Source organism: Lepidochelys kempii, chromosome 5 (genome assembly GCF_965140265.1).
Source record: "Lepidochelys kempii isolate rLepKem1 chromosome 5, rLepKem1.hap2, whole genome shotgun sequence".
Classification (NCBI taxonomy): Eukaryota; Metazoa; Chordata; order Testudines; family Cheloniidae; genus Lepidochelys; species Lepidochelys kempii.
Window position 1 is genome coordinate 116,338,351 of NC_133260.1, and position 27,595 is coordinate 116,365,945.

Sequence of the window (27,595 nt, forward strand, 5' to 3'; positions counted from 1 at the left end):
TAATTTACAATCAGTGCAAAAGTTTATTAGGTTGTTCCACTCATGACAAGTTAGATCTTCATCAAATTTGAAATTCTCCCACAGTATTTTTTCAGTTATATTCAGTCATGTAAAATATGAAAGGAAAAAAACAAACAAACAAAAAAACCCAACATTATTTCGCTATATTCCTAGGTGCCCAAGTGCTAAAAAAAAGTTACAGCAGATTAAGGACAAACCTACAGCATTTGCTTACTTTAGCTGGTTCTGATACAGAGGCATATTTTTTAATTTGAGAGTCAACTCCTAGAGACTTGGCTAATTGCACAGCATTTGTATCGTCACTGATTAATGTCCCAAGAGCCACAAGCAGTCTAAAAATGGCTTCAAGGTCTTGAACAACTTCTATGACTGTGCTGATTACTGACAAACACTGAGCTTTTCCCTCAATGTTATTAACTTTATGTAACCAAACAGCATAGTTCAACGTCAACGTGGCCAGTGCGATGTGAATGTTCTTATTGCTGCCCAATTTCAGTTCTATTGCATGTGACATTATTGTGTCCCTCTGTGACATCATGAGCCTCTGGCCTGCCTGGCTGACAAAACAATTGCAAAGAGTTCTAAGTGCCAGTAACTGGTTTGCCTGTTTTCCATTACGGCTTAGAAATTTTAGGAGATGGCTGCTGAATCGTATGCTATCCTTTTCACTGCAGAAATTCTCATTCACGCTGGGATGCCTGATAGACAATCGAAGAATGTCTAATGCTGGAAAGACAATATCTAAGAGACAAGAAAAATATTTTAATGTATTACAAACAATGCAATATCTGTGTAAGAACTCTGGAGAACTTTCCTTATATGTGCAGATCTTTACTCCTGCTTTTGAAAAGAGTACTACTATACAAAGGAACATACAGAGAACAATTAAGATTCAGATAGATCACAACTGCCTAATCCACAAGAACTCAAATATTCAGAAATTCATATCAAAACGAAAATTGTGTACACAGCCCCAATTGTACAAAAAGTTTCAGATGTCTACCAGAGAAACTTTACTGCCATGGGTATTAACTTCAGAAACAGTCACAGTGCTTCCAAGATACTAGTAAACTATCATGTCCAAAGAATTCAGTCTGACAACACTGAGAAGACAGATACTTCATATGCAACACAGTTGTTTCACAGGTGTTGTCAACTTTTTTCAATGTAGCCCACATCTAAATAGCAAGCATATCATGGGCAACCTCCCATTCCAGATCTCATAACAGTCTTTGTGACCACTACAGCAACTGTTTACATGGAAAAGGAAAATATTTAGTGTATTTTCAGCTGCCCACACTATGTGTTTTATCCAATTTGAAAAAAAGTGGAAAGGATGCCATCAACTTGAATCCTAGTTTGTATTTCTAAAGTAAGCTTACAATATGAATAGTTTCAGGTACTACACCTGCCTCCTAGCTCACATAAAAATATCTGTGGCTATAGAACCACTTGAAAACAAAAAACAGCAGACACTGAACAAGGGAAACTGACAATACTGAAACAGACTATATACAAATATACAACTTTAAAAGGAGATTTTTTTCCACCCTTGTAGGCTGTAAGGATAATCTTGGGTGTTATTTGTAACAGTTGGTGAAAGATTTCAGGCAGAAATTTGATTTTTAAGTTGGCACAGTCCCTTTAATTGGACCAACTACTGATCTCCATTTTAGTTTCCCCAAACCATCTATTCTGTTCCTTTTCCTCTCCTATACATGCTTTCCTGCCCCCAAATCTCCTCCACTCCCTCAGACACACTCCCCTGCACCCCCACTTCCCTGAACAAGATGTCTAAGGTACTAAGAAGTCCAGGCAGTTAATTTCCTGGATATGCTGCCCAATTCCATCTTCCTCTGGACATTCTTCCCTCTCTGGTGGCTGACAGCTCCAGTCCCACTGATGGATCCTATTTTTCCTTTTTAGCAGCAGGGCTTTTTTACCATCAGCTGCACCTGGTCCTCCTCTTCACATGCACCTGTTTTTACAGGCATCCAGGCTCTTTGGAATGAAGAGACTGTACACCCGTAAAAGCACTAGAAACATGTAGGTGTCAGCACTGGTCTACAGAGATGTGGGAGATTGTAGTATGGTTCACTGCTATGTTTCACAACTTTTTATCTAATGTACAAAAATCCATATTAAATCTCTTAAATGTGATTTGTTTTAAAAAAGTTAGTTTTCTACTTAAAACGTTGCATTAGTTTGATATAAGGTTAATTTTAAATTCAGTTTCCTCCGAGTTCAACAGACACAGTGCACCCAATTGATTTACACAGGCTATAAATCTCAACCTGACTAAAGAGCCACCATCCGCTATGGTGAGTGCTGCATTGGGGGGTTGTGTTGTGGTGAATATCCGAGTGTCTGTCTGCTGTGACCATTTGTTTGGCTGATGCTAGTTGCAGGCACTGTTTGACCGTGTGGCTGGTTGTTTGAAAAGTGTGAATTGGGAGTCCTTTGTTCCAGGTGGGCCTTGAGTGGTTGATTGGAGGGACGGTTTTGAGCCTGGGCAACTGCTTTGAGCCAGCAGCCTTATTAAAAAAAAGCAAACAATTGTGAACTGAATGAGCTGCGAACAGAAGAGAAGCAAACAGGCAGTTTGCCTGTGGAGATTTCCCACAGAGCTTTTGCCTTTCAGGCTTCTGTGAGCAGTAAATACAACATCTGAAGAGGCTCTTAGAAGGAAGACAATATGGATAGTGAGCGATCAGCTGTTGCGACCGGCACAGGATGTGCCATGTTTGTCTTTCTCCTAGAGGATAGAAATGACTTCTGTACAAGTGCAAGCTGGTCTCCATATTGGAAGAGAAGATTAAAGGACTAGAGACCCAAGTATCGACCCTGCGTTGCATCAGAGAAAACGAAGACTTTCTGGACAGAAGTCAGTGTTTGGTACTGCAGGCACAGCATGCTGAAGAATCAGAGGGCAGTGCAGAACATGGAAGAAAATTGGCAGCATGTGACCTCCAGAAGAAGAAAGAGGAGAACCCAAGTACCCCCAATGCAGATAGAAGAAAAACTGTTTTCAGGCTCTCTGCACAGGTACTACTGTGGAGAATGGTTTGGAAGAGTCATCTGAGGGAAGGGATCAGGAGACCCCAATCGACCGGAAAGCATGGGTTGCATTGTCCTAAGGATGGGAGGGGGTGGGGTGGGGTGGGACCACCATTCCCAAGAGGAGGAGATGGGTGGTGGTGGTGGTGGTCGGGGACTCCCTCCTAAGGGGGAATGGAGTTATCCATCTACCGTCCAGACCAGGAAACTCAAGAAGTGTGCTGCTTGCCTGGAGCTAGAATTCAGGATGTGACGGAGTGTCTGCCAAGACTGATCAAGTACTTGGACCACTACCCTTTACTACTTCTCCACGCGGGAGCCAAATGATACTGCCAAGAATGACCTTGAGCGGGTCACTGCAGATTATGTGGTTCTAGGAAGAAGGATAAAGGAGTTTGAGGTGCAAGTCTTGTTCTTGTTTATCCTCCCTGTTGAAGGACAAGGCCCAGGTAGGGACCATCGTATTGTGGAAGTAAATGCGTGGTTACGCAGGTGGTGTCGGAAAGAGGGCTTTGGATTCTTTGACCATGGAATGTTGTTCCGGGAAGGATTGCTAGGAAGAGATGGGATCCACCTAATGAAGAGAGGGAAGACCATATTTGCAGGCAGGCTTGCTAATCTAGTGAGGAGGGCTTTAAACTAGGTTTGCCAGGGGATGGAGACCTAAGCCCTGAGGTAAGTGGGATACCGAGAGGAAACACAAGGAGGAGGGTGCAACAGGAAAGGCCTCCTGATTCACACTGAGAAAGTAGGGCAATCAGCTAGTTATCCTATGTGCCGGTACATGAACGCAAGAAGCCTGGGAAACAAGCAGGAAGAACTGGAAGTTCTGGCAGTCAAGGAACTATGATGTGATTGGAATAACAGAGACTTGGTGGGGTAACTCACATGACTGGAGCACTGTCATGGATGGGTATAAATTGTTCAGGAAAGACAGGCAGGGGAGAAAAGGTGGAGGAACTGCACTGTATGTAAAAGAGCAGTATGATTGCTCAGAGCTCCAGTATGAAACTGGAGAAAAGTCTGTTGAGAGTCTCTGGGTTAAGTTTATAGGTGAGCAACAACGGTGATGTTGTGGTGGGTGTCTGCTATAGACCACCAGACCAGGAGGATGAGCTAGATGCGGCTTTCTTCGGACAACTAAAAGAAGTTTCCAGATCACAGGCCCTGGTTCTCCTGGGGGACTTCAATCACCCTGACATCTGCTAGGAAAGCAATACAGCAGTGCACAGACAATCCCGGAAGTTTTTGGAGAGCGTTGGGGACAACTTCCTGGGGCAAGTGCTGGAGGAACCAACTACAGCCCGTGCTCCTCTTGATCTGCTGCTCACAAACAGGGAAGAATTGGTAGAGGAAGTACAAGTGGGTGGCAACCTGGGCAGCAGTGACCATAAGATGGTCGACTTCAGGATTCTGACAAAAGGAAGAAAGGAGAGCAGCAGAATACAGACCCTGGACTTCAGAAAAGCAGACTGACTCCCTCAGGGAAGTGATGGGCAGGATCCCCTGGGAAAAGCAGTCCAGGACAGCTGGGCTGTATTTTAAAGAAGCCTTATTGAGGGCACAGGAACAAACAATCCCGATGTGCAGAAAGAATAGCAAATATGGCGGGTGACTAGCCTGTCTTAACAGAAAAATTTTCTGTGAGCTTCAGCACAAAAAGGAAGCTTACAAGAAGTGGAAACTTGGACAGATGATTAGGGAGAAGTATAAAAATATTGCTCGAGCATGCAGGGGTGTAATCAGGAAGGCCAAAGCACAATTGGAGTTGCAGCTAGCAAGGGATGTGAAGGGTAACAAGAAGGGTTTCTACAGGCATATTAGCAACAAGAAGGTGATCAGAGAAAGCATGGGACCTTTACTGAATGGGGGAGGCAACCTAGCGACAGAGGATGTGGAAAAAGCTGAAGTACTCAATGTTTCCTGCCTTGGTCTTCAGACAAGGTCAGCTCCCAAACTGCTGTACTGGGAAGGAGGTGAGCAGCACTCAGTGGTGAAAGAACAGGTCAAGGACTATTTAGAAGAGCTGGACATGCACAAGTCTATGGGGCCGGATGCAATGCATCCGAGGGTCCTGAGGGAGTTGGATGATGTGATTGCAGAGCCATTGGCCATTATCTCTGAAAAGTCATGGTGATCAGGGGAGGTCCCAGACAATTGAAAGAAGGCAAATATAGTGCCCATCTTTAAAAAAGGGAAGGAGAATCTGGGGAAACTACAGCCTCACCTCAGTCTCCAGAAAAATCATGGAGCAGGTCCTCAAGGAATCCATTTTGAAGCACTTGGAGGAGAGGAAGGTGATCAGGAACAGTCAACATGGATTCACCAAAGGCAAGTCATCCCTGACCAACCTGATTGCCTTCTATGATGAGATAACTGGCTCTGTGGATATGGGAAAAGCAGTGGACGTGATATACCTTGATTTTAGTAAAGCTTCTGATACAGTCTCCTACAGTATTCTTGCCAGCAAGTTAAAGTATGGATTGGATGAATGGACTAAGGTGGATAGAAAGCTGGCTAGATCGTTGGGCTCAACGGCTTGATGTCTAGTTGGCAGCCAGTATCAAGTAGAGTGCCCCAGGGGTCGAACCTGGGTCCGGTTTTGTTCAACATCTTCATTAATGATCTGGATGATGGGATGGATTGCACCTTCAGCAAGTTCGTGGAATACACTAAACTTGGGGGAGATGTAGATATGTTGGAGGGTAGGGATAGGGTCCAGAGTGACCTAGACAAATTGGAGGATTGGGCAAAAGAAATCTGATGAGGTTCAACACGGACAAGTGCAGAGTCCTGCACTTATGACGGAAGAATGCCATGCACCACTACAGGCTGGGGCCCGACTGGCTAAACGGCAGTTCTGCAGAAAAGGACCTGGGGATTACAGTGACAAGAAGTTGGATATGAGTCAACAGTGTATCCTTGTTGCCAAGAAGGCTAACAGCATATTGGGCTGCCTTAGTAGGAGTACTGCCAGCAGATCGAGGGAAGTGATTATTCCCCTCTATTCGGCACTGGTGAGGCCACATCTGGAGTATCGCATCCAGTTTTGGGCCCCCAACCACAGAAAGTATGTGAATAAATTGAAGACAGTCCAGTGGAGGGCAATGAAAATGATTAGGTGGCTGGGGCATATGACTTATGAGAAGAGGCTGAGGGAACTGGGCTTATTTAGTCTGCAGAAGAGAAGAGTGAGGGGGGATTAGATAGCAACTTTCAACTACCTGAAGGGGGGTTCCAAAGAGGATGGAGCTGTTCTCAGTGGTGGCAGATGACAGAACAAGGAGCAATGGTCTCAAATTGCAGTGGGGGAGACCTAGGTTGGATATTAGGAAAAAGTGTATTTCACTAGGAGGGTGAAGCACAGAAATGGGTTACCTAGGGAGGTGGAATCTCCATCCTTAGAGATTTTTAAGGCCCAGTTTGACAAAGCCCTGGCTGGGATGATTTAGTTGGGGTTGTTCCTGCTTGGAGCAGGGGGTTGGAATAGATGACCTCCTGAGGTCTCTTCCAACCCTAATCTTCTATGATTTCCCAGCTGTAGGCAGAATACAACTGAAATACTTCAAAACTCAAGTACTGGTACACCTAATCGCTTCCAGTTGGGCCAGTTTCAGCTTAGTCCAATGAGCTCCTGAGAGGATGCATTCCGTGAAGTTTTGGAGGTTTACAGAGTAGCTTTTGAACATCTGGGTTTAAACAATGGCAGAACGACAGGCTTTTAAGTGAAACAATCATGGAAAAATCTAAGGCACCATAATACAAAGTTAATTACTTTCCTTCCTCAAATAACTATGGATGAATATTTTGAGGGAACAGATACATTGTGGAGGTACAACTCAAAGGAAGGGATAGATGAAGAGGAGCTTCCCAATTATCTCCTGCCCATCCATATAATGTGTTTATTTCATACCTTCTGGCCAGTTAATTGCTTTCCACAAAGTTTGAAGTTGTTGTGCTGTTGGTGTTTCTGCAGAGGTATTACATGTTACAAAGAGTAATTTTTCTAGGAGTATCAGATCATCTTCCGTTAGCTTTTGTTCTTCAGGTGTGCTTCCATTAAGTTCCTTTAGTTTGCCTGTGCAACCAAAAAACCCCAAAAGGTTAGTCTGTGCCAGTAGATTTTCACCACTTGAAATACTTACAAAGCACTTTCCAGAGAATCTCAAAACATTTTAGAAACATCGAGTCCCCTACTATTTTCACAACTTTTCTTCTGTAGATTTTTTGCACAGAAATTATTTTGCTTGACTTCACCACCTTTCAAATTCAGTTTTTCACAAATGGCTATTTTTCACAATCATCATTTCCAAGATCACCCAGCAAGTCAGCAGCAAAGCTGAGGTACAATCCCAAAATTTAGATCCTTGATTCCCTGCTCTAGCCACAATATTGAATGAATAACATTATCTCTGGCATAATCTTGTCTCAGAGAAGTCTGGACTTCCTAAGATTAAGTTATAAAAATACATCAATAATATTAGTTCATACTTTATCATTTTGAATTTCTCATTAAGAGACTTGATATTAGACTCAAGAATGTTCAAGAAAGAGCTGGTTACAGAAGTAGATAACACTATCTGCTTTTGAAAATTAGCAACAAAGTGTTTTAAAATAGGGGGGAGAGATTTTGAACTCATATCTATGATACTGAAACATGTCAGCTGACAGTGGTAAAGGATCATATCACCACAAATTAGTTTTGAGTGTTTATAGCTGTATTTTTTTCCCCTTATCTTTTGATCATCAGGGTAGGTAAAGTATGGGAAGGCTGGGTAATTCAAAGTTAAACTGAGTCAAGATGTGCTCGGAAACAACTGAAATCATCTTAATATGTATACTTCCTTGTTAAGTGCCATGGAACATCTAATCACCTTATCATTCAAAAAACCTTTGAAACTAAAATTAGCATAATTGAAACTAATTTAAGAACAAAATGTTTATAATATATATAATATATTCCAAACTTTTACAGCTTGCCACAAAGTTTGATTCACTGATGCACATACACCTTCTAAAAGTCACAAATTCCAGTTCTAAAGAAAATTAGAAGCAGGAGTACCACTTCAACTACCTCTACCCTTTCTTGTCAAATTTATAGAGGACAATCAATGGGAAGTCCTGGAAGGACTAGTTGAGAGTCTTTCTTGAGAAAAAAACAAACAAATAACTACACTAAATTTGTAGTTGGGGGCTCTAGCTCCCGAGTTCCATACTCTTATTGTTTGAACAATTCACTCAGAGGGCTAGTAGGAAAAACTTTCCTGGGTGAGTGATATCAACGTTTGCAGAATCTATGCTTTCATAAAAAAAAAAATTCTAGCCCTTGTGGTTGCAAATTTCAGTTCTCACAGCTATTACTGGAAACCCTATGGGCAGCAATTAAACTGGCAAAAATTAGTCAGTTTCATTCTCCATCATATAGGGAAAATCTAGGAGTAATAGCAGAGGCAGGACTGGAGCTATTTACTAGAGAGAACTCCCCACAAATGAAGGCATGGGATTAGCAGAGACCACCACTCAAGCAATCCGCAGCTTATAGAGTTTGAGGAAGAATGTTCTCTCTCTACCATTGGTGTGTGAAGTAGTGGTGTGTGGGGTACTGCTGCACCCCCAGGTTTTATGTAGGGCTGCTGGCCCCGCGCCCCAGCCACTGGTTCTGTGCATAGAACTGGGGGTGTTTCCCCTGCCTATGCCCTGCTCCTGGCCCTCCGCCTGCACTCTGCTCCCTAACCCCTCATCTCACCTGGGGCTCAGGTCCTAGCTGCCAGCCCCAACCCTGCTCCCAGGCCTCCACTCTTGAGGCCCCCGTGACCCCACACCCAACCAGGGCTCTGCGCTTGGCCCCGCACATGGAGTCCTGGCTGTCGGACCCTGCTCAGGGCTCCGCTCCTGGCCCCATGCCTGCCCCCAGCTGTGGCCTCGGCCTCTTTACCCCATCTGGGTCCCCTGCTCCCAGAGACACAGCCCTGCTCCCAGCCTCGGGGTAGGATGGGGGGGAGACAGGGGTAAGAGGCTGGCTTTCAGCACCCCCACTACTAAAAATGTTCCAGCGCCACTGCTCTCTACCCTCTAGCAGTCTGGGTTTGGAGTTCACACTGATCAGATATTTTCTAGTACTGAGTACAAAATACAGAACCCCAGGAGGTGGTCAAAGGACAGCACCCTGGTAGTAATCCCACCACTCTTCATTTTCCAAGCAGCTGGGGTAAGGTTATAGGCATGTTAGCCCTGGACAGTGAGACACTTTATTTTAGTTCAGTCCTCTGGCTATTGGGTATTTGGTACATTTTCAAGCCCCATAAGGTGGGAAGATGGGGAAAGGGTGATCATAAAATCTCTCCTTCCCACCCACATTTATGCATCATTTCACTTTCATAAGCTCTTTAAGGTAGGACTATGTCATCCCGTAAATGTGTATAGCACCTATCTCATTTTGAGTTACTATCATATCAAGTACAGTTTTATAGGACTCCCTAGGTACAGAAAATACAGACAAAAAAAAGAAGGGAAGAGATTTTGGGGACAGATGAGACAGAAAACATAGGGGAGGAAACAGAACGAAATAGCAAACGATAAAGGGGGAGGGAGGGTCGAGGGAGAGTAAGAAAAGTAAAGTGACAGTGAAAACAAACACTATGATCTACTACAGCAAAGAGAGTGGAGTCAAGGCAGAAAAGGAAAAGTCTAACAAAAGCAAGGTACATTTAAATGAATTCAATAGAAAGTTTGTTTACTGTAAATTACAATTAAATACTGTACACCAGTTGTTCTCAACCAGAGTCTAAGGCCCCCTGGGGGGCCGTGAGCATGTTTCAGAGGGTCCTCCAAGTAGGGCCAGTGTTAGACTTGCTGGGGCCCCTGGCAGAAAACTGAAGCCCCAACACATGGGGCTGAAGCCTGGAGCCCTGCCACCTGGGGCTGAAGCCAAAGCCTGAGCAACTTAGCTTTGCGGGGGCCCCTGTGGCATTGGGCCATGCAACTGCCCTGCTTGCTACTCCCTAATTCCGGCCCTGGCTTTTATATTCAGAAAACCAGTTGTGGCACAGGTGAGCTGTGGAGTTTTTAATAGCATGTTGGGGGGCCTCAGAAAGAAAAAGTTTGAGAACCCCTGGTGTACATGACTGTTTTACTTCGTGGGTTACACAGGATGTCAGGCTAGATGAGAAGACTGTCCCCTTTGGACTTGGTCTAGGAAAGTGCAGGGGACATGACTGTGTAACACAGCACGGAGGACATGACTACCCAGCATACTGGGTGAATTTTTCAAGCCCTGGCTATACATTCCAAATCAAAGGATGTCCTCCTGAAGCCAGCAAGGGCTGGAAGCATTGTGGAGTTTTATTGCAACAGGGGGAGCAAGACTTGTATCACTCAGATTCACCAATTCAGTAAGCAAAATCCCCAAAAAGAGCAAGAATAGGCATGCAAGATTTGTATTACAGGGAGAACAAAGTATATATTTTATATAAAAAAAATTAGTCCCTTGTGAAATTCAGTCTAGACTCCCAATTCCCCATGGTCTGGATTTTCAAATACCCTTCCATATTGTAGGTCTGGCTGGAGCTGTGACAAAGATATCCATTGTGCAGGACTAGAAGGTTGGAGAGGTGGTAAAAATAATGTAGCTTCTTGGAGGGGTTGAGAAAGAGTGGAGAATTAGTTTAACCAAAATTAGATTTAAGAATTTTAAAAAAACCACACACACACAAAAACTCACCCAATATTTGTGTGGGGTTGGCCTGGTCAAAAGTGACAGCTTCCTTCTTTGGAAAATAAATATTTTCAGTGTTAGCATCGGTTGCTTGATAAGCACCTCTTCCTACACAAGGTAAAGATATTAGAAATTCAAGAGAGAATAGTGTTTGATAACAAGTAGTAACTTCCTTTCAGAAAGTTAAACTTGCTGGCTATATATTTCTATATTTGTTGCTCCTGCAATTTGTCAATAGTTATGCCATTAGTGCTTACAATGGTTACAAACCCAAAAGGCCATAATTATAAACATAATTAATTCATAACTGGATTTTTTCCAAATGCTTTCCTACACAATAGCAAGTGCATAACTAGGATTTCACTGTAATCCAAACAAACATCATTCAGTTCACAAACTTTTCATTGGTTCAAATATTCCAAGATCAGAAGGGATAATTGTAAACATCTAGTCTGACTTCCTATGTATTAAAACCCACATATCTCCCCCAAAATAATACTTAGAATTGGAGAGTAGATATCATATTTGACACACGAGTATGGACAGTCCACATTTTAATAAAAAAACAAAACAAAACATCCCTTTATCTTCATGGTGTCATATTCACAATAAAGAGGCTAATGTAAGGTGGTCTGCCTGGGCTACACCTACATTATTTGGAATTGAAGTTTGAGAGATTTCTTTGGAAAGGCAATTTCCCCTATCTTAGCAACGCATTATCAGATTTGATCTATTACCTGTCATTTATTTGCTAGAATTACATCTGAAAAGAATCAACTCACTTAGTAGAATTCACTTAGCCATTTAAAACTGACGATACTCTGGTTGGTACCACAGACACCATCTGTATGAGCGGAAACCTATTTAACATACTAAGAGAGATAGTCACCCTTATATTCCTTTAAGGGGCAGATTAAACACCACATACTTTGATGTTTCACTCTACCATTCCCACTGGAGCACAGAATAGAGGAATACAAAAGATGAAAAATGTCTTCCATTTTTCCAATAATTTCAAAGGGTGAACAGGCTTCCTTTTACTACAGCTTTGAAAACAATTGAATTTAATATAAAAATCTCATCTCAAGCATAATCTTATAGTGTTAGAAGAGAAACTGAAGTGAAAGATAAGCATAACCAATTTATTTGCAAGATGAAGTCCTTACCAGTAAATGGATCAACTACTCCACTTAAAGGAGCTAACACATTTGATGCAGAACCAGGGACATAGCGACCAGCACCTAAAAGATGGCAATTGAGGGATTACATTAATGTATACCACTCCAAGGCAGTAAAAGGATAACTAGTTTTTTCCATTATTGATGAAATTATATCACACAGTCACAATATCTGTATACCCCTTAAAGTAAAATGTTATTTTTAATTAACTAAAAAAAGTTATCCTCAGCATTTCACGCAGTTTGAGGATTGTGCTACACTGTGGTATGCTAGCTATGTCCTGTTTCTTCTAGCACAAAACTAGAAATTAAAAAATACAAGCCAAACTGATCCTTCTCAAGTGCCAAGTGATTGTCTTATCCTCACACCAACAGTTGTGGTCACAATCCTGTTAATCTGAAAGTGTTCTATACTATTACATTAAGACAGGTCACTCAGATAAAACCAGAGTAGTAAGAAGATACTGAAGTGTAAAATTCTACAGAAAAAACCCAACTCCTAGTTGGCCAAGTGACTTAACAAAAGTTTAGCAAGTATGAGGGTTAAGCACCTTGTTTCCTCTGCAACTGGAGTGGTGGTACATTGTAGAGGACAAACTGAACCCTGTGAGGTGGAGGAGGGAGCCTCATATCACTTCTCCTCACAGTGGATTATCACAGCAGAGAGTCAGTCCTGGTCAATCTGAGTCAAGAGGAGTCAATCTGATCAAGATTGTGGCCCCCAAAATGAAGGGATGGGTAGAAATTTACTGCTCTTCGTTGGCCATTGGTTGGGCCTAAATAGGATAAAAACCCACTTTTTGATGCCTGCCAGAGGCATCAGAACAAAAATCAAGTTATGTAATACCTGTGAATGGATCTGGTGCAGGTACAGCATTGGACCCAGATGAAGAGCCTGGAACATAGCGACCACTGCCTGTGAAGTAGTAAGAAAAGGAAAGCCAGTTTATTCTCTTATGCTGATGATAATTTGTACTGAAACCCATTAGTCTCTGCACTGGTCACTCTTCAGATAGCAAAGTGGCTCAAAATGAGGCTGAATTCAGTTTGTGCCTTAATAACCCTTAACTGTGGGATGATAAAGATGTTTTGCAGGGGGTTTTTGTTTCTAAAGAAAATTAGACACACACACACACACACTTTCTAGTCATCTAGCCAAGACAACTGAGCACTTTTTATTTTTCATTTAAAAAAGGTATACATTTCTACACGTTTGTTGTGACCTTCAGCTTCCTAGCAAATTGCCAAATCAACCATTTATGTTGCAAAATTAAGGCATTCTTGGGTTAAAATCATTCCATTTAGACTGAGATTTACCAGATTTGTAATGTATCTCCAAAAGGAAGCTATTAAAAGTCTTGCATACAAAATTATGTCTGTTCATTGAGTTTGACTACTCTCAAGAAGTCAGCTCCACACATTTAAAAAAGACAAATAGGTTAAAAATGTAATTTATTTTTAAAGTAAAATTTTTAAAAAAAAGTTTCCTTGCTACTACTACCACCTTATTAAAATCAATAAATTCCCACCATGTATGCATTTTACTTCTTGTTCTTCAATGGGACTGGAAAATACACATACTAGTCTACCCTATTTAGGTTCTTACACCTTGTTCATTACCATCTGAGTACTTTCTAGAGACTTTCAAAAGACAAACTGGGTGAGGTAATGTCTTTTATTAGACTAACTTAGTGCTTACAGAGAACTTCTCTTTAGGTCTAAGTAAACAGAAACACTAATATCTGTCAAGTGGGGTTTCTCTCCAACCCCAAGGAATGAACTGCATGTGTATGTTCTTATTAGTTATTTCAACAGTTTATGAAAATCAGATGCAACTGGATTATGAACTAGCAAAATGCTGAATACATTGCAGGGGAATGTTTCAATCTCAATAGAACTTGTAACTGAAATATAAAAGTCTTAACATTTCTATTCAGACTAGAGATTTGTTTTTAAAACACTAAAGCAAAAAGAAAATTGTACTACGATCCCTGAGTTTTTAAACTTAAGGTAAAAAAAAGTTATGCTGCTTTGAAAAGCTGTGTTCCTATTACGGATTATAAAAAGAAAATTAAAGAGTAAATGGAGTAATTTTTTGTTGAAGATTCAATTTAACAAAAAAAATGCAAGCCCAACACAGCAGTTAAACTAGTAACAATTAAACAAAATATAGAGGAAGTCAATTCAAGTACAGAAGCTAGATCAGGCAAAGCCCCACGGTAAATCAGTGTCTTGCTATGCAAGTACTGGATATTGAATTTGGAATCTTAGTGGGCTCATATTTGCATGGTAATATACAGAATGCTTTCCCAGCATTCTGCTAAACTGATGTCCCATATTTGTGACCATGCCAACTATATAAAAATATGTTGTACGCTGCAGACAGAAAAAAACATGCACCTTATAGTTTGCAGTTTTAATTCAGAAAGATATTAACATCTGAAATCTTAAAGTGTCCACCAGTGATAGTTACCTGTAAGGATTTTTTCTTTTACCTGTAAAGGGATCTGAAAATCCAGTGTCTGTATTCCCCAGCGTTTGCCCTTTGGTGTTGTCTATAATAAACTTGGCCACCTGATCCAGAAACATGGCATTTAGATCATTCTTCTGCAGGAAATTGTACGCAGTCAGCCAGGGATCATCACTGATGTTATATGGCAATTTGTAGGAAGGCCCATTTTCATTCACATCAATAGTGAAAACATAATCATATTCCTTTAAGTGGAAATAAGTCAAAAAGGTGTCAACATCTTTATCTACAGATACATCAAATGTGGACTGTAAGAACAGTACAGGCAAATGATGCCAGACTAAGATTTCTGGTTTTGAGAACATGAATATCCTTGTTATCAGACTTCATTAAAAAGTAAAATATACTACTCTCCTATGCTGACTGTTTGTCTAAATATTTTATTTTAGACAATACTGGACACAGTTAAAAAACAAGCGTGGGCTAGATTAGTAAATTTTACCATGAATGGAAGCTACAGTTTCCCTTAGAGTGCAGAGATGTTCCTTTTGAAAGGGGCAAAGGATAGGAAAACTGAAATCACACTTGTGTGCGTGGCTTTTAGAGACAAACTAATACTAAAAATAATTAAGCAGACACATCACATCAATTCTTGTGAACAAGTTTGGCCATCTACAGAATCTGTAGAGGTTAGAATAGATCAGAGGCACAATAAAATGCAGTCTTGAATGTATGTATGTATGTATGTATACATATGTAGCATGACAAACTAGTGACCTTTTCAGACATACAACTACAACTCTCACTGAAGTCAACAGAAATTGCAGGTACTGAAAAGCAGGCCACAAGATAATCAAAATCTAATGAGACATTAACAGTAAGCTATAAATGAATAAGAACTCAATCCCGAATAGTAAATTAAATACTGCCTAGAGTGTATGTAGTTTTCCACATCAGCTAGTTTGCTCCAGCAAATGCATTTCAGAAATATTAAGGTACATACTATAGGCAACTACAGTATCTAACAGTTCTGCTGTTTGTTAGACCTAGGATCTATAATGAAGTAATGACAAGTACCCAACTTATTTTAAAAAGTTTATTCCAAACAATGACTGGAGTAATGTGGGGTTTTTTTGTATGAAGAGTTACTAGAACATCAATACGATGATCTAAGAAAACTTTACATACCTTTCCTTCAAATAAAACCCTTCCAGATGATTGCTGTGTGGCTCCAGACGAGCCGACCACTTCACCAATCTTGATCCACCTCCTTTCACTAACACTCCACTGGTAGGCTTCAACTTTCCCATTATCTTTAATTAGTCGTGTCTGCCCCTCTCTTGTTCCTTGAAATAATTAAAAAAAAAAAAAGACACTATATAGCTAGAGAGAAATAAGATAGTGAAGCAGCTTCCAATGAGAAATAATGTTTCCAAGTACACAAACCTTCATATTTGGCACAGGTTTTGCCTTCTGACTGGAGAAAAAACCAAAACAAAAAACCAAAACCATCTTTCTGCTTAAGAGCTATCCAAATTATCACTGCTTCCTTTCATTTCACTTGGCTCCGTTCTTTTCTTATGGAGATCCTCATTCTGAATTAAGTAAATTTACGATAAAATTTTGATGCAATTAAGACAGTTTTATTTCAACATTCATGGGTTTGAAAGGGTTAAGTTTGTTTTGTAACTATTTTTTCTTTTTTCGGAAAACAATGCCACATCAAGTTGTCCCTTAGTCACATTGCTAAACAAAAACTACTGCACTGGTGCATAATAAAGCTATTAAAGGCTCATCATAAATGTAATCTGTTCTATTTCTAGGAAGAGATAGAAGAATATCAATTAAACCCTCAGAAACAAAATATTTTATTAGAGGCATAACAGAGCCTCCATAATACCAGTGAACACAGAAGAATGAAATTAATTTTTTTGTTAAAGAACACAAATTTAAGTGATCATCAAAGCCTTCTCCATCTCCAGGAGAGATTAAGCTCCTTATAATACAAAACCAAGGTTTATTGTTTGTTTGTTTTTTAATGCAATAGAAACTGAAGAATTTACCAGGTTCTTTCAGATGTTCTCTTCCAGGAAGATCATCAGCATTAATGTCTCCCAAATCACTAGTTTTAGGGTCAATAGTTGCTTGGGAAAGTTCATTTTCAAAAGCTTGAATCTCCTCAGAACTCGCTGTCCGCTCCAAAGACTCTGTAAATACTCTGATAATCCCATCGCTGAATGCGGAGAAATAAAACACATTTAAAAATGTAATCTCCATCATCTGATATGTCAAAGTGGTTATGTTCCTGGTATGGAATAAAAGTTATTTCTAATATGAATTTATGTCATTAGTTAATTCTAATAGGCTAAAAATCAGTATCTGCTATACAAAAGATTCGGTTCTCATGCTGGCGTTCTATCATAAAGAAATAAGCAGACAAAGAGCAGAGGTGCCTTGAGGCAGCATACTTCTATCAAATGGACTTTGGTACAGAATAACTGCTAGCCTATCCATGGTACTGAACTTTAAAAACCAGCCACATTTCCAAGGCACCATTTCTTCTGACATTCTCAGAATAGTATAAGTGTTCTACTGAAACGAAGAAAATATAAAACTTCCTCCAAAATAAGAAATGTTATCCTGGAGCAAGGCACTTCTCCCATACACAATGATGCATATAATCAATTTGACAAAGTGCTTTGCAAATGCAGCTCACTACATATTATACAGACAGAGTGAAGTCTGGATACCTTGTGCCAGCCGCGATGTCACCATTGTCTAACACACAGCAGCTCCAAACAGACTGAGCTGGAAGTCTGATTATCTGAGCACATTCCCCTCGTTTCCAGATCCTAAGTGACCTGTCCTCTCCAGTGGTTACAAAATCTGGGGAAAAAAAAAACAAAAACAAAAAACGAACATATAGAAGTTTAATATAACAAACAAAGATAAAAAGGTACAAAGTACCTTCCCGCAGGTAAACACTTAATTAAATACTTCTTGCATCTCCTTAAAGAGGTCTACAGGGAAAGCAGTGTAAAACAGTCATTACTCATTCTTCTTTCTGAAAAAAGTGCTCAAGTGTGTAAACTGGTGGGCTGAGCCACTAGCCGGCGAAGGTGAAATTATGCTCTAAACAGCACAGTTCCAGTTTCCTTCTCAGGGGTTTATTAACAAAGCTTAAAAAGCCAAAACAATCTCACCATCATCAGGTCATTGTCTTCCCCCTGGGTCTGCAAGACTTCAGTCTTCACAGCCCTCCCTAGTGGGGGCTTTCTGCCAGCTGGCTCCTGCCCCCTACAGGTGTCCCCTTTGAAGGCCTTACAGGTGCAAGAAAAAACAAAAAAAGTCTCCTTCTAGGTTCTTCCCAAACCCTGGGCCTCTCTCATCTGCCCACGAGGCAGGAAACCTCATATGTGCTCAACAGAAAATAGCATAACTAGGAGAAACATGCGACCTGCTACTACAACTGCCAGTTTTAAAGAGTACAAGTACTGTAACAAGTGCACTGAGACATGTGCATGCACCCCCGAGGCCCTGTGCTCTGTTATGGTGCTTTACTTTTCACCAAGTGTGCAAACATATTCTATACATCATAGAAAGATCTTATGATTAACACACAAACCTGAGAATCAACTTCTTCTGTGACCTTGGGCAAGTAACAGTCCTGAGCCTCTGTTTTCACATCTAACTCTCTGACATGTAGTTAAGATTACATAATTAACATTTGCAGCATGCTCTGAGATCCTTCTGCAGAAGTTGCTACAGGAATATTAAGTATTGTCTCTAAGACTATTGCTATGTACAAGTATCATTTTTGCACTATGCTAGGGTACTGATAGGCAGATGGCAACCTGGGCTGAATTCCTGGCCCTGTTGAAGTCAATGGGAGTTCTGCCATTGACTTCAGTAGGCCAGGATTTCACCCGATTCCCAGGACCTTTCGGATCATATCTATTTTCTGAGCAATTTTGAACCCAGATGTTCAAGAACATTTCTCCTCCAGTGACATGTTAATTGTCCAAGCAGAAAAATACAGAAGATATAATCAGAGTTCTTTCATCAGCATTCTATAATGGTACCAGAACTACCATTCATTTTGAAAAGCTATTTTACTTTGGAAGTAAAGTCTTACCTTTACAACGAGGGAAGACAGATATGCTGTATATGTAATTTGTATGTCCGTAATAAATTTGAAGACACTCGCCCGAGATCTGCCACCTTCGAATACTGGCATCATTAGCACAGGAAAGAAATTCTGTGTCACTTAAAATTGCTAAACCTCTCACACAATCTTCGTGTCCTTTATAAAGGAAAGAAAAAGGTTTTATGAACAACCAAATATTGCTTTCAGCAGCAGCAGCTTAACATACCAATATCTTATTTTGCAATTTTTTTATCCTAGAAACTGATGTTTAATAACGATCCAGCTTTAAAAAAAATTCCTTTGCTTAGCACTTTCTGAAAATCAGGCCTCTTTAACGTGTCTCAAGTTGGGTACCCAAAAATCACTAGCCACTTTTCAAAACTCTTGGTCTAAATATTAAGTTACTTGAATCCACGAAATTTTCACAAACAGGAAGTTGATTCATAAAGATGTCAAATTAGAAAATACTCTCCATTTTACCCAAATACTTACCAGTGAATGTTCTCTCGCATCTGCCTGCTTTCCATAGCTTAATAGTTTTGTCAGCTGAACCAGTCAACATTAATCCCTGTTCAGGCAATATCTTCACTGCCCATACTGCAGCTGTGTGACCCTGTGAACAAGAACAGTGTTAGAATAGCTAGAGAACAACTGAATTTACAAAGCTGTTCAATTATTCATTTGATATACTCATGAAGAACTACTATACCTGCAATGTCATCATGCATTTGTCATTCAACCAGACTTTAGCTGTGGTATCCCATGAGCCACTAAGCAATGTGCCGAATTTCCCAGATGAAAGGCTGCAAACTGGAACAAACAGTCAAATCAGCATTGACACACTCCTATCCTCTGCCCCTTTCTTATTCCAGTAACATATGGAAGGAGATTTTTCTTATGTTAGCAGCATATATTCATGGAATGCAATTTTTTTTTTAAAGTTGTTTCCAGGGCAAGCCCTTGGGCCTTTCCTCTTCTACTCTGGAAAGGGAATTTAGCATACTTGCAGTCACAGTGCTAACTACAACTTAATGCTTCAGAGGACATCTCTGTAACACAGAGGACCACTGAAGCCAGCTGGCAAACGGTTCACTGTTCTGTGACAGCAACTCCTAGCAGGCCGGACTAACTCACTACACCTAGCACACAGCTTTCATGGTATTTATCCATAAATGATGTCACGTAAGAGCTTAAATGAAAAGCATCATGCTGATTATTAACATCATTGTGAAATATATGTATAATGAAAACACGTTCCTAAAGTCTGAATCTAGACAGGGCTCACAAAACAGGTTTCTGCCAGACAGACAAAGGATGTATATTCACCTGTCTCGGCTCACACATAAGTTAAGCATAGTAAGCCAATACAATTTACATATGAAGTAAGCCAATTTACATATGAAGTCAACTGGGAGGCAATGAGACTGAACCACAGCAGGCTGTCCTGTTTCTGAGGGCAGCCAATGAACTTTGGGGAACATAAGGAGAAAACAAAAAAAGACACCCCTTTAACCTGCACCTAGGAAGTAAACGAACAACGCATTTACATTCATGAAAACGGGATCCCAACCAGACTTGGTTGGAGACGCTGCAAAAAGGACATTTATTTATTTTGGGGAGGGAGGGGGAGGAGGAGAAGAGATAAATTGGCTCTAGACAGGAGATTAGTCTGTTAAGTTTAGCCTCTAGAAAGCATGTATTGACTTGGTTTTATACATAACCCTTCTGGTTTCATTATCCTTACTCACTAAAGTAGAACCTCAACATTATGAACACCTCGAGAATGGAGGTTGTTCGTAACTCTGAACAAAACGTTATGGTTCTTTTCAAAAGTTTACAATTCAACATTGAACTTTACTATGCAGAAGAAAAATGCTGCTCCCCTCCCCCCCTTTTTTTTAGTAGTTTACATTTAACACATTACTGTACTGTATTTTTTTTTGGTCTCTGCTGCTGCCTGATTGTGTACTTCCAGTTCCAAATGAGGTGTGTGATTACCTAGTCAGTTCGTAACTCTGAGTTTCTACTGTACATCTTAAATCTTGATTTTTGATAATAAAACTTATGATAGTTTTCATAATAAGTAGACCTTAGTGCTATGGTATTGTACAAGGAACTGATCCCAAATTAAATCATTCAAGCTGATGTGTCTACTGTACCCTTGGGGACAGCATACCTGGTATTACCATGAGTGGATAAGGGGCGGAACACAACAGGGGAACGCTTCAGAGAGTCTTGGGTCTGAGTATACCTACTGTTAACCTCCAAGGCAACATAAGAGTTGGTATAGCCCAGAAATTGATTGGGTAAGTAACAAACTGGAGGTGTCTGGGAGCTGACTCCCAATTAAGCACAAATAAGTCTCTCTCACGCTGGAGGCAGGGGGGATAATAAGGTGACTCTCAGTGTACATCTACACTGCAGCAAAACATGCCTGGCTGGCACTGTGAGGGGGTGGGTCCCCAAGCATCTGAAATTTTATAGCCCTGCAGCCTGAACCCTGAAGCCCAAATCAGCTAACACAGGTCAACCACGGGTATGAGGGTATGTCTACACTGCAACGTAGAGTCCAGGGTTTGAACTCAGGCTCAACCCCAATCCCCCTTCCACCTACACACAAAATCGCTCTAAGCCAGGGCTTGGACTCAGGAATCAAGCCCTATTGCTTTGCAGTGTAGACACATCCCCATTTGGACTCATGCTCTGGGAGTCTGTCAAAAGTATTCCACAATCCCAGGGCCAACTTTATTTGTCCCCTGGACAGTCAAGTTTGGAGCAGATCTCATGGTTTTTTGAACAGTTTGTAAAGTCCCAAGTGGAGCCCTAATTCAGTACTGAGGCACCTACGTAGTACCACAACACAAATATTATTAATCCACATAAGTAATTATACATTATGATAGCTGTGCCTTGCTCTACTGAAAACATGAGTTACTGTGACTAGTGTACAGAGAATCTGAATTTACAAAACCTGCTGATAGCCATATTTGGACGTAATTCACAATGGAAAAATACTAAAGAATTCTAAGTCTTAGAAAAGCCACATTTTATGAGCCATATTTTATTTTAACCAAGTTAAAGACAATTTGCATTAGTTCCAGCTTTCACAAGGGGAATTACAAAACAAGACCTATACTTACCTGTATTTTTGTGACCCTTAAGGACATAGAGCGGAGCTGTGTTGTCCAGTGTGAAGATGCAAATATTATGGTCATTGCCACCTGTTGCAATTAGCCCATGAGGATAGTTGTCACTTGAAGGTATGATGCATACACAAGATACAAAATTGGAGTGGCCACTCATAGTATGCATTTCAGTAAACCCCCTGTTAGGACTAAACAGATAAACAGATCAATAAATTTACATTTACAGAATCATAAAAGAAAACATACCCACATCAATTTAAGCTACAGAATGCACTTTATATTCAAAAACTCTTGGACTGATATATATTAACAATAGGCTGAGTCTTAGACAGAAAGAAAAACAGAGCCTTGAAAAAAAAATACAGTTTTCAAATTTTGCAGTATGGTAAGCAATATTTAAACCTGGCCATTTAGGTACTAATAACCTAAAGGAGTCAAGAAGTAAAGCTACTACTTATAATAATATTTACATGTAGGATAGGAGGATTTTTCTGGATAAAGATTTTTGAGTGTCAAGTACTGGTCTTTTACTGAATCCCATGTCCATTTTTAAAGAGTACTGACAAGCGTTTGCAAAAGTAGAATAAAAAACACTAAATTATTTAAATAGCTACAGAAATTGAGAATAATAATAAATTCAGAAATAAAGTTAGTAAGATTTTAAGAAATCTGATTATCAAGCTGACTGCCACTTCGTACTGACAAATATTTAGAAGTTCTCTCCAAAATCAACAGATTTTTTCTTCCATTCTATTTCTTTGCTTCACTTACTAATATTTAATACTTAAGGCTCATGCTGCAAATGGGCATTGTACTACTTTCCAATAATTTGTGTTTTCCTTCCTACACATGCAGTTAGCTTTTTAATATGCATTTTGTAATAGCCCCTTAATTTTATTTTACATTAATTTCCTTTATTACAGTCAGAGAGTGGGTTGAAATTGTTTTCATAACCCATCTGGTTAGGTTTAATAATAATATAGGCTTCCTGAGACAAGACTAAAAACAGCAAATCTTTGATGTAATAATATAGCTATCAAATAATACAATATAATATTTTAATCTAGTATCTAAAACACCCCTTGTGATCACAAGTCAAGATTTCTGCAAAGGGGTAAAGTTAACGTGCAACTGACCTTAATTTCAGTACTGAACCATACAACTTTGATGTTGCATTAATAGTTCTGTTTTGAATTCAAGTTTTTTTGTTTTGTTTTGTTTTAAGGAAAAGATCATTCTTCAATAACTAAGACGACACCAATCGGCAAATTATTTATGCTTATGTCATTAGAAGACATGCGCCACTGGCGAAAGGCTGTCTTACCACTACAAACTAAGGCCCCAACCCTGTAATTGACTGTGCATGGGCAACAACTCTCCTCTCTTTTGTTCCTTCCTCCCTCCCCAATGTGAAGTACAAGTGGCTTCAATGGGGGACTGCCTGCAAAAATTCTTTTGCTGAATCAAGGCCTAAGTATTCACTTCTATACTCATGCTCAAGCATGATCAGGTATATACCTTTATAAGCATGTATGAGCAAAGGTGAGGGTGTGAGGACTGTACAATTTTCATAACCTGTAGAGCCAATGAACAGATTTTTGAAGTTTTGAACATTTACAGGGTTGCAATTGTAAGCATCTCAACTTACAAAGTGCCTGTTGTAATACTGTTTTTTTTTCACATTCTGATTTTGGATTTTTCACAGCTACACCATAAATGGACAAAAATCATTTACTTTGAAATACTCATATTTTAAAGAGAATGTCAACTAAAAATCACACTTCTATCTAAAGGTTTTTTGTTTCTTTTTTTAAAACTTATAAGACACACCTCATATTAAAATAAATTAGAGATTCGAGAATATTTCTATATTTTGGTTTGTTTACATAATACTTGACGGCTCTCTGTACACAGTTTCAAGGATTCCTCCGAACAGTCAGTCTAGTTGAGAGAAAAAGCCATTAAAAATATAAAAATCTGGCAACCTACAGAAGTTGGCAGGTACTGAACCTGAAACAATTTTAAATTAGCTTTCCAGGTATTGTATGCAGCTGTGTGTCTACCTCCTTGAATGTCTCAGATGCACAGGAGTCAGTGAAAATGTTATTTAACCCCACACTCCAAAGGTTTTCTTGTAAAAATCATGATCTTCCCCCCACCCCTTCCTTCAGCTTCTCAAGTGCTACATGTAGGTTGAAGTCACAATACAAACAATAGTGGAAGTCACAATAGTCAGCTAAAACCTCTCCTCCACCAAAAAGTAGAAGAACAAGGGCTACATCCAAAATTTTGTATATGATAGCTTACTCATTGATCCCTTTCTGCTGTATCCCTATAATTTCCTAAAGTGGACATATTGCTATTACCCACATTGTGATCACTAACATAGTGGTGGAGAACTAGAAAGAAAAACAAACATGATAAAAGGGAGAGATGTTCGCCATGCTCTCTCTCTTCCACCTCCATCTACAGACACCACCACCAAGCAACTGAAGAGCTGATTAAAGGGGAGAGCCTGGCTGAAGGGCAACCAGCCAGCCTGTTGTGAGAAGCATCTAAGTTTGTAAGGGCACTGAAAGTGTTAAGATCAGCTTAGAATGCTTTTTGCTCAGGATGAATAAAAATCAATGATTAAAAAAAAAAATTGGATTGTTTTTATTTAAATAGAATTTTTTTGATAAAATGCCTTTTGAGGAAAAAACACCTATGTAAAGATAGTTTTAATTAAGATACATTAGAGCTCAAAGAGCTCTCATCATGGAATAGGGATTATAAATTCTAATTCTATAGTATGAGACAATAGTGTCATGTACTGTTTAAAAAAAGTTTTGTAAAAGAGTTCCAATAGTTCATGAATTAGGGTCCCAATTTTATGGGGTTCCACAGGCTTCTGTATAGATTATTTAGGTTAATCTTTCTATCTACCCAACGGGACTTAGTGCTCAGTCTAGAAGATATATTCAGGGATGCTTAGTTTTGCAGTTCTCAAACTGGATTTTTGTCTCCCGAGGTAACATGCTTGTTAACAGCAAAAGTGTTTTTAAATAAATATATAGAAATGAGAAATAACAGACCTCAACTCTATTGTCCCTCTGCAATTTTGTGCACACAGAGTCAATCTCTTACCTCTCTTTAAGAGTGCAAAGTTTCAAAAAGTTCAATGAATAAAAGATTGTCGGGGGTGGAACAGATCTGGACAAGGAGAAGAAGTCTGGAGATAAATGTGAGAAGCGAGGGACATATGCCTGTTTTGTTAAAATATTGTATGTTTGCTGTTGAAGAAAAAAATCCAGAATACTTAATGTTGTTGTTTTTGTAAAAAAAACAATTTAAATGTTTGTCTGGTGATGTTCTCCTCCTAATACAGCCTGGAAAGAAAATCCTCCAAATATTAATGATTAACCTGTTGAATTGGAGATAGTTCACCTCCCAATAACTTCATAAATATCTGCTTCAATTATCTTTGGTAAATGAAATAACCAAACACTCATTCGTTTTCTGATACAGCTGTAAAACTAATCTGAAAAGTTTTCAAAATAAATCACTGTTTAAAAATGTATAGTGTGTACCTTCTAAAAATGAAACCTACATCTATCTCTGAGTTGTGAAGAATACGTATTAAGGTTGTAACAACCAACAAGAATGCCCTTTTATGTAGAAAACCATGATTAAATCGAGTCTTCTTGACTAGTGATTTAAATCATGATTAAATCAAATCCACCCTAGTTTTTCTTTTATCTCATTTGACCAAATCGGACTTGTGCTTTGATTTATAATCACTTAAACAAATTTAGTAACTACAAAAGATTTTGTTCTAAAAAATTTTATAGAAAGAGCGGTCTCATTAATTTGGAAGAGAGGACAAATCCCTCTTTTGTGATAAAGTTGTTAGGAAATGTTAAGAGTCTATTCCTCTACACTTTCCCTCACCCAAATCACAGTTTTATATAACAGCCTCCTGGCAAAATATTCAGACAAACTTGTCAATTGCTTCTTTTTCCACTCTGTTAGAAAAGAAAGTGTATACCCACTAAATCAATGATATGGGTCACAATTTTAAGCTGTGCACATAGTAGGAAATAGGTTTTGCTGATGCCCCAAGTATACATTACATAGCAGTGTATACATCTACTGATTATAACAAAGGATTGTGAATCAGCTCTCAGTTTCAATTCCTGACTCGCTCTCAGTTTCAATTAAATGACTCACAGTGTGACCCTGGCAAGTCTATTTAGAAACAAAATTGTACAGTTGTTTGTAACACCTAAAGATTTTTATAACTGAAAGCAGTCAACAAAAAAGTTTCTCTCTTTTTCAGTTTGTTTTGTGCATTGGACTGTACTTTGTATATAAATAGTGTCAGCGCATACCATATCTGTGTATTCAGTTTCTACCTTGCTGAAGAGACCATTGTGAACATTAAACGAAGCACAAATACCCGTTTAAAAGACCTGTAAAAAGAATTTTTAAAATGTAGAACATTCTGATCTGTCAAAAACTTGAATGACTTTATTTTTAAAAACTAAGTTTACAGTAGCACTTTAATCTCTTATTGCTTCAGTCATCCCATCTATAAACAGGATTCACACATTCATAGGAGGGATGAGAAAAATGTAGCATCCGTAAAGCACTGAGCTAGTGAGATAAAATGAGCTCAAAGAGCATTCTTCCCTGAATTCCCCAAAAAGTAGACACAAGGACTACACTTTACGATCACTCACAGAGCAGCCGGCTATCAAGTTAGAACAGACTCTGCACAAAAAGCCCTAATAAAGAGCCACCACAAGTCTGCTCACTCCACAGAGCTCGGTGTCGTTATTAAACTGAGAGATTCTCAAGGTGTTTAGAGAAAGCCAATAAGGCTGTAATCCACTTTTAAACAGACACCCACATATATTTAGCAGCTAAGGCCAGCCACAGCAAGAGCAGGGAGATTATACTCCTTTGCACTAAGATTCTGAACGCTGAAGGCCAATTTCACCTGTGAGACACGTACCCACAGCAAGGAGCCAGGGAAGAGTTTAGCGCCTAGAGCCCAGAAGGAAAGATCAGAGCTAGCCCTGGCGTTCGCGGGGGCACAAGATGCCCCTATCACAGGGGAAGGCTGGGTTAAAGCGGACCCTCATCTCCTTTCTCCCGCGGGCCTGCTACCGGCGCAGCACAGGACTGGGGGGCGCGAGACACGGGGGGGGGGGGGGGACCGTCGCGCCACATGCCCCCGAAGAGCCCGGTCCCGGCCCGGTCTCTTCAGCACTCACCAGTCAGGGGCCCACAGCCGGGCGGTTCGGTCCCGGGACACCGACACGAAGCCTCCCGGCGGGAACAGGCCGTGACTCAGACCCCGCACGTCCAGCTCGTGTCCCGCCACGGAGCAGCGGAGCCGGTAAGTGCCGCCCGCGCTCGCCATGGCCGCGGCTCTCCCTGCAGCTGGAAATCTCGCCTCAGCCCGGGAAAGCCGGCGGGCAGCGGAGGTACGGGACAGAGAGACCCTGACACAGCAACCACTGCCCTTCCCTGCGCCGGAAACCGTCATCAACCAGTGCCGGGCCTCCGTCCCCAGAAGGCGGGGAGACTGCATATCCCAGCATGCGGAGCGCCAGGTGGAGAGAAAAGACCAGGTCGGAGATGGCGCGATGTATGCTGGGAGTTGTAGTCTCTGTAGCGCACAACAGTTAAAAGGTGGCGCATTGCATGCTGGGATTGGTAGGCCCTTACTACAGCGGGGAGCTTTGTAAGTTGGGACTCGCAAATTGCAATGTCCGAATGTCCTTTCCCAGCGCCCCTCTGTGCGGAGGTTCCCCTAGGCCTTTCCGCCTCTCCCTGTATTGGGGGGGGGGGCGGTAAACCTGTATTCTTAGCGGG

General features: G+C 40.3%; 1 protein-coding gene across 1 annotated transcript; it reads right to left on the reverse strand.

The window, feature by feature from the left end:
* PLAA (phospholipase A2 activating protein) lies at positions 1-27,311 on the reverse strand. Its single transcript, XM_073345539.1, has 14 exons — positions 26,992-27,311; positions 21,728-21,921; positions 19,297-19,397; positions 19,080-19,200; positions 18,576-18,743; positions 17,191-17,326; positions 16,504-16,673; positions 15,629-15,786; positions 14,466-14,685; positions 12,818-12,886; positions 11,959-12,033; positions 10,799-10,900; positions 6,992-7,156; positions 1-762 (listed from the first exon to the last, which is right to left on the reverse strand). Exons 1-14 carry the CDS (start codon positions 27,309-27,311, stop codon positions 197-199), a joined length of 2,565 nt encoding a protein of 854 aa, XP_073201640.1. The 3' UTR covers positions 1-196.
* Positions 27,312-27,595: the final 284 nt, after the last annotated feature.

What these genes read in the sequence shown, in the direction of transcription:
- PLAA (XM_073345539.1), bottom strand. Translation starts at nt 27,311, where the DNA reads ATGCAGTCTCCCCGCCTTCTGGGGACGGAGGCCCGGCACTGGTTGATG. An exon ending in GGGTTTTATTTGAAGGAAAG is followed by an intron (nt 14,686 to 15,628) that starts GTATGTAAAGTT and finishes TTCCACTTAAAG; the next exon opens with GAATATGATTATGTTTTCAC. An exon ending in AGTAGTTGATCCATTTACTG is followed by an intron (nt 10,901 to 11,958) that starts GTAAGGACTTCA and finishes TACCTTGTGTAG; the next exon opens with GAAGAGGTGCTTATCAAGCA.